General features: G+C 37.1%; 1 protein-coding gene across 1 annotated transcript; it reads left to right on the top strand.

Moving 5' to 3' along the window:
* The first annotated feature begins 755 nt into the window (after window positions 1-755).
* Window positions 756-1,154, top strand: LOC106326488 (putative lipid-binding protein AIR1). Its single transcript, XM_013764459.1, has one exon. It carries the CDS (start codon window positions 819-821, stop codon window positions 1,152-1,154), a length of 336 nt encoding a protein of 111 aa, XP_013619913.1. The 5' UTR covers window positions 756-818.
* The last annotated feature ends 7,017 nt before the right edge of the window (window positions 1,155-8,171 follow it).

Raw genomic sequence — 8,171 nt, 5'->3', positions numbered from 1 at the left:
CCTATTGATAAATGATATAAATAAATATTTATTCCCTTTATTTAAGGAGCTACTTATTATTATTTTTATGTAAGTGTATCTATTTTTATTTAAACACTAACCACTGCCTTAGGGTGGTTATCAACAAGTAACAAAAAATTACCCCTATGTTAATATACATTATATAACCCTGCATTTTTCTGTAAATATACACCACATTAGGATAACCCTACTTTATATAATGGTATATAAATTAAATTTCTGTAACATATTAAAAAAATTACAAAAAAAATGTTGCATATTTACAGAAACAAAAAAAAAACTACAAACCAACATTATGCTCACGAGTCAAGATATAGAATAGACAAAAATGATTACAAAGAAATGGGATATGATTACAAAGAACTGAGTGTATGTCGGATCAATTTTTAAATTGCTATTATATTATAAAATATATTTTGATTTAGATTTTTACACAATATGATTACAAAGAAAAACACAAATATGATTACAAAGGAAAACAAAAATTCGAAAATTAAGTTTTTAAAAAAATTAAAACAAAATATATACTCTATATTTTGTACAATATTCTTTTTTTATGATTTGCCAACTAATTCAGACAATAATTGTTGCGTGTACTTATTATAGTCGACTCATAAATATGAAAAAAAAAAAAATAGTCAACTAATCTCTTGTAGAAACCAATTTATGACTCTCCAATCGAAAATTCTATAAATATCCACTAAAACCCCATAATTTATCTCCACCCGTCTCAAAGAATATAAACACACTACTACTTCCTGAGATTTTGTTTCAGAGTTTTTCTGGTACACAAACAAATGGCTCGAAGAACCTCTCTTGCACTCTTCCTTTTCCTTAACCTCCTCTTCTTCACTTACAGTTCTGCTCAAGGCACTTGTCCTAGAAATGCCCTTCAGATCGGTGCTTGCACTAATGTGCTCAATGCAATTGACTTCACATTAAGAAGCCCACCGCCACCAGTACCGCCGTGCTGCTGGCTCATTGCAGGCTTGGCTGACCTTGAGGCTGCAGTCTGTCTCTGTACCGCGCTCGACGTTAACGTTCTTGGCATCAACGTTCACCTTCCCATCGATATCAGTATACTTTTCCATGCTTGTAGCAGATTTGCTCCACAAAGTTTCCAATGCCCCTAAGTTGAATACGTATGACATATCTGAAGACATACCGAAAAAATAAAGGTTAAACGTGTTGCCTATCTGCTGGGGTGGATTTACATCCTCCTCAAGGCCCATTAGACATTGAATTAGGTCCATATTGCTAGAAAATCTTAGGCTTCATCTTTCTATAAACAAGGAACTAACTTCTTCTTAGAAGAGGGGATCTCTTTCTTCATTCTTAGACTTGAGACACTTTCATATAGAGATCTAATTGATTCATAGGTTCACTTTACACTTCAAACATCTTTGTAATGTAATCTATAATCAATATGATCTCTTTATACTCTTTTTCATGTTCATTTCTCATTTGATTCTTTCAAGATTTCTCTTAAACCTCAAAGAATCTAATCATCTTTTTTAGATTTTTTTATTGTATTGATTCAACAAACATTTCAGCATAAACACCATTATTGGATCAAACAGTTGGCGCTAGAAGGAGGGGTCGAACCTCCGGCGAGTTTATAAAAGGACGAGGTAGTCGTTGCTTCCTCAGATCTGTCGAGCTCCATTCAACTCCAACCGACAACGACCTAGCGCGATCTGAGTCAAAGAAAACCGATCCCGTAACCACCTTGTCAATAATCGGCGCCGGCTGTGGAGACTCTCGAACGTGCTCCAAGTTCGAGACTAGATCACGGCGAGGAAAGCTTCCTCCTTTTCATCCCTACACTAACGATCTTCCATGGCGACCCTCAACAAAGCTTCCACTTTGCTCAGAACCCACGACGGAAAATCAACCTCCCTCCTCCGGCGAATCAAGATCAACCTTTCTCAAAGGTACGAGCTTTCCGTAGACCTAGACGACAAGGAGAACACGAGCTCGTTTTGCTCTATGTCGTACTCTTCTTGGTGATGCGTGAAAACAGAGTCTCTGAATCAGACAAAAAGATGCTTCTTCGAGCTCTGTTCATGTCTCTCTCCATGCTCCAGGCTCGTGGTCGTATACTCGAATGGAGACGTCGTCGTTCTCAGTTCGGGATCAATGGCAAAGCGTCATCACGTCTCCATCACAAGGAGCTGAGCGTTTGAGCTTTCTGTTTACACTCGGGCTCTTGCTTTACTCTCAAAGTTTCTACTCTGCTCTCAAAGTTTCTACTCTGCTCAGATCATAGCATCAGTATCTTAACTGATACAAAGGCGTTTTATTCAAACACAAGAATAAGCTGAGAGGATGATGGGAGTCACGAGGAAAGAAACAATGAGACGCACAATCAAACGTTAGGCTTCAGATACATCAATCTCTACGAGTCTTTAGGCTCCATCGTTGCAGTCTTGCGAGATCAGGAGATGAGCGTGTTCTTACTGAACTCTTCTACTCTCCTGTTCGTGCCAGTTGCAAAGAGCTCTAGAGAAGACCTTGGGAGATCACTGTGAACCAGCCACCTCGCCATAGATGTCTGGAAGCTTGAGACAAAGCCATCTCGGCATATTCATGATCCCAGCCGTGACACCTCGAGACCGATCTAGTAAAGCCACCATGTCATCTCGCCGTGAGCTTGACGAACAGAGACGGCCCCGAGATGAGAAGAGTCATGATTTCTAGAGCAGCTCAAAGCTTCAAGCTCTGCTCAAGCTCCAAAACGAGAGAAAGAGGGCGCTCGCCGTGGGGTACATATGGGTAATCAGACCAGCTCAGCCTCTCTTCAGCTCATGATCATCTACTTCAAAGAAAAAATCACATATCCAACAACCAGCAACTACTCATCCTCAAAGATAAGTGTTCTATAATTTTGATTGTTTTATTGCTTGCAACCTATGCATACTGTTGATTTATAAATAAATCACTTAACATCATATGCAAGAGCCGAGCAATTATTTGATCATCATCATTGCTTATCAATTACACAAAACTTTGATTATCTCTTTTGGATAAACTTGATCTGATAATCATCATATTTTTCTTTGTGAGACAGAATCAATTGCGACGCAAACATATGACAAGCTCAGACTCTGGTACAAGCTCTAGCTGACGTGATCACGGTCCGCACAACTCCTGCTGACTTCATCGTCGCCAATCACAAGCCCATCACCGGACCTCGCAACTCACAGCACGTTTCTCTTGACAGCAACGTTATCATAGCCTCACGAGTCGTACACACCAACAACTTGCTTGGCACACACGATCTCAACACGAGACTTCGGGTCAGCAATAGTTCGGTAAACTTGTATTTTAGGCACGAGTTTAAATTGGACTTGCTTTTTATTAGTCACGAGTTTCCGGTCGATTCGCTTATTGTTAGACACAAGTTTACAATAACTCATCTTTGGCTAGGCATGAGTTTACAGAAGCTCTCCTTCTACTAGGCACGAGTTCTCAGTAAACTCGCCTCTGTCTTAGCATGAGTCAAGTAAACTCGTCTTTCGCTAAGCATGAGTTTAAAGCAAACTCGCTTTTTACTAGGCAAAAGTTCGAAATAAACTCGCCTAAATCGTCATAGGCATGAGTGTGTCTAGTTCATTGTCTAATAAATCTTATTCGTAAACTTTGCAGAGATCGATTTCATCTCTCTCAACGAACTTGGGGGACTTACTGTTGGAGGTAGATTTAATTACATCCTCCTCAAGGCCCATTAGACATTGAACTAGACCCATATTGTTAGGAAACCATAGGCTTCATCTTTCTATAAATAAAGAACTACCTCCTTCTTAGAAAAGGGGATCTCTTTCTCCATTCTTAGACTTGAGACACTTTCATATAGAGATCTAATTGATTCATAGGTTCACTTTACACTGCAAACATCTTTGTAATGTAATCTATAATCAATATGATCTCTTTTATACTCTATTTCATGTTCATTTCTCATTTGATTCTTTTCAGATTTCTCTTAAGCCTCAAAGATTCTTTTATTGTATTGATTCAACAAACATTTAAGCATAAACACTATTGTTGGGTCAAACACTGTCGTCTTTTGCTTTTTAACTGGTGATTTCTTTTGTATTTGTAACTTCCTTCGATTGAATAAAATGATGACTGTAACGTTCTCATGCAATAATGGGTTTGTGTGTGTAATCGCCACGTTCGTTCCCGTTTTACTACATTGTTCTTCTTTACCTTCGTTTGTACAACGTTTCTTTCGAATTTGATTAGTAAAAGCTTCAATCGGTGTTGTTGTCTATATCGGGCTTATATCTTTATCGAAAAAAGCAAGGTAAAATGATACGATCTCGCTGAAAACAACACGTTTTAGTAATTTTGTTGTAATTAAGCATTAATTAATGGCACGTGCTTAATCTTTGGTAACCAAATGGAAACAAAACATCTCCAGCTTAATTGAGCTGAATACATTTCGGCTCTAATCTGATCGAGCTATCTCCAAACCAAAATTGTAGTCATAAAAGAGAAGAAATATGTAGTCGCTACTACATTAATTTAAGGGAAAATTGAAAACAAACGGATACTCTCAACTTAGGTTTATCCTAAGAGCATGAGAAACGCTAAAGGGTTCTTAGTTTTTTTTTTTCTTGTCTGATTTAAAAAAAAAAAAATTAAAAACGAACTAATCGCGGATTGCCACGTGTCAGTGGGGCCCGCGAACAGTACAAAAACCCAACCAAAGTCGCCTCTTGCAGAAGAGAAGGAGGAGCCGGGTTATAACAAAATGGTGGAGCCCATCTCTTAAGAACCCACTTAAGAGGCAGGGTTAATGGTGACCTAATATGACTTGTAGAGGATTATTTAGATAAATAGGATTTATATTTTCTTTAATACTATTATAGTCTTCAGTTAACCAAATTAATTATAATATTCGTAATTGATATAAGTTTTTATAAAAAAGAAAGAAAAAAATTAAAAACAGAAAGTAAAAAAAAATGAGAAATCCATGAAAGAGGTAAAACCCTTGTCAACGCGTCCGCCTGGACGATTCGGCGGCCCAGTAAACTTTCGACGGTGGGTGACCATGGTGATTCATGATGATTCGGTAGTATTATACGGAAAGAATGGTTTTATTAAGTTTTATGTTTTAAATCCGATGTTTATATGTAGATCTATTATCGTTACAGTATAAAAGTAAGGAAAAATGGTGAAAACAAAATAAAACCTTGAAAATCCATAGATGTGTTTCAAAACTCGACCAAACACTTTGAAGAAGAAGAGGATAAAGTTGTAATTTCCAAACTCACTAAAGAAAATATAAAATATATAAAAATCTTATTACTGGCATTTTGAACCTAGGCTCTGGCACGAAGTGAGAAAACACGGACCACTAAACCAAGCCTTACTTAACGATACACTCAACATATTTAATATATATGTGTATCAATGTAGATTTTTCTTTCACCTCATTTTAAATTATATAAACTTATCAATGTAGATTTTTCTTTAACTTCGTGGGAAGAGAAAAAATCTTGGGAGAGAAGATACTATGAGAGATTTATGGTATATTTAGTGTAGATTTAGGAAATATATTAATCGAAATCTCGTTTTTAATTATATAAATGTATCAATGTAGATTTCTTGTTTCACCTCGTGGGAAGAGAAAATCGTGGGAGAGAAGATACCATGAGAGATTTATGATAGATTTAGTGTCAATTTAGGAAAGATATTAACCGAAATATGGAAGTTTCCATATACTCGTGACTTAGCTATAATATGTATCCTACGTTGTGAAGAACACTGTAGATAGGGTGGGAAGTTTATTCTTCCGTAGGCGCAACATAAGGTAAAAAACAGAACAGGTTATGACACATAAACAAGAAAAGGTAAATCGTAGAATCATGGTTATAAGTTGTAATAAAGCTACAGGTAGACTAAAGACATCTTGCTAGAATATAACCTAACTAATTATAGCTAAAATAAAATATACAAAAAAGTTTTGTTTGCATTATATACCCAGGAGATCTATGTATAATACTTAGTATCTGATTTCTAAACTAAGTAGATGGCCAAAATGAGTATTTTATCTCCAACTATGACATAAAATAAAATATGATTCCACTATTTTCTTAAAGAATTTTAAGCACATAAATAGTCATACTTATTCTTCCAATAGTTTTCATATTTTTTTATATTTTTAAAATTTATTTTAGTATTTTTCTCATTACAGAAGAGTAAAACCTGGCCAAAATGACCAAAAAAATCAAAAATCTCAATAGGAAAAAATAAAGATTGAGAGTATCTCTTTTTCCAATTTTCCTTTAATTTAATATACTTTTTATCAAACTACATGATAGTGCAGTTAATATTAAAAAATTTCTAGAAAACTACAAACTTGTTGAAATATTTGTTTTGGCAGTTGTGCATCAGTCTTTTGAAGAAATAGAGCAGTCGTCTCGCACCAGTACTGTTGACAATCTAAAAAGGTTAGAAGGATATCATAGTTTGATTCGTAACTCTATATCCATGTGGTATAAGAATACGTAATTGATAAATTACTAGTCACTAAGAGCATTTTTAACTATCGAATTATTTAAATTATAACTATTGATTATAAGATAATACTTGAATATTCGTTGAGAAATTTAGTTGGGGCGGCGATGGAGAATGCGACGTAACCGATGATCTAGCCACTTATTCTTCTGGCAAAGAATTTGATCTATTCTTTGGTTTTGGGGTTCTATGGCTGTCAAGGTTTGTGATTTGAGATCTCTACTGTTTGTATTAGTTCTTGTTGAATATTGAGGACCAGATTATGCAAATATATGGGTTTCAAGGATCATAATATCAGATTTCTATAAGTTTGATTGGCATTTCATTGAGGTTTCTAAGCCGTATTCAGGTCCTCAGTATTCGGGGTCCTCTGCTCCTTGTCTTTGATCTCTCTTTCAGTGGAACGGCGACATGAAGATCAGGTGTCTTTATGGTAATCTTAAATGTTTTTCTTAAATGTTTTTTTCTCTTTTATACTGTAGTTTGAAAGTATCAGCTCGGCATGGACCATTTCTTGAGCTTGGCATGGGCCACAGAACTTTGTGGACCCATTTTCACCTTATGGGCCTAAAGGACACTCGTTCGGGTTCTCGGACAACTAATACACGAAGTCTATTCATGAAAAGCATGGTTTTGTTATAAATCAATTGGTGGATGTCCATAACCGGCTCATACACTTAGAGAGAGAGACAGTCCAACCCTAGAGAGAGAGAGGCGGCCGCGAGACTTGGAGAAGGGAGAGAGGCGGCTACAATTTGCTTCTTTCCTAAATTCGTTTATGTTTATGATTTGTAATCTTTCCTATTATTGTATTTCCATTTATCTCTCTTGTAACCTCTATATAAAGAGAACACTTATTCATTAATAATATACAGAAACTTACAGTTCTAAATCCTAAGTTTCACAACACGTTATCAGCACGATAGCCTCTAACACCCTGAGCCTAAAACCAAATCGCTAAAACCCTAATACCCTAAATGAAAAGGAATCTGCCTCGGAACTTCGAAGAGGCCGTTCTCCCAAACCGTGAGGACCCAGAAAACGATCAAGATATCAAATCGAAGCCCTGGCCGAGACGAATCAGTCAGTGCAAACCGCTTGTTGATCTGACCATCGACGCGCCCTCACACACAGATACAGTGCGCGTCGATTTGCTTTGGAACCCTAATCCGAACCCGACGATACCGACGAACCCTAATTCGTTCGCGACTCCGTTCCAGCTCGTGTCCACCTGATCAGCTCCAGCCCCAACATATTCCTGATCCTAGATGAACTCAGCTCCATCCTACATCAAGGACAGCTCGCGATCCGACAGCAACAGCTCCCGTTCGAATCAGAGCCGCTCGCGATCCGATAGAAGCAGCTCGCGATCCGATAGAAGCAGCTCGCGTCCCAGCCAGCTCGCGTCCCGATCGTGTCTAAGCTCGAGGTTCATTCATGGTGGTCCGATTTCTACAAACAACTAAACTAAAGGTATTTCAAATTCCAAGAACATAATGAATCGAATTTGGTTGATTGTAAAGAATGAAACCCTAAAATATAATCTCTAAGATGAAAGTCATAGGATAATAGATCAATCCCTAAGCGAGTAAATCGAAGCTCTATAAGTTCGATCCCCAAACCCT

The sequence above is a fragment of the Brassica oleracea genome, chromosome C2, assembly GCF_000695525.1.
Source record: "Brassica oleracea var. oleracea cultivar TO1000 chromosome C2, BOL, whole genome shotgun sequence".
NCBI classification, from domain to species: domain Eukaryota; kingdom Viridiplantae; phylum Streptophyta; class Magnoliopsida; order Brassicales; family Brassicaceae; genus Brassica; species Brassica oleracea.
The sequence above is the reverse complement of the archived record's forward strand: the minus strand, read 5'-3'. Positions and strand labels throughout refer to the sequence as shown.

Bases quoted from the DNA above. Each gene is read 5' to 3' on its own strand.
- LOC106326488 (XM_013764459.1), top strand. From the start codon at position 819: ATGGCTCGAAGAACCTCTCTTGCACTCTTCCTTTTCCTTAACCTCCTC.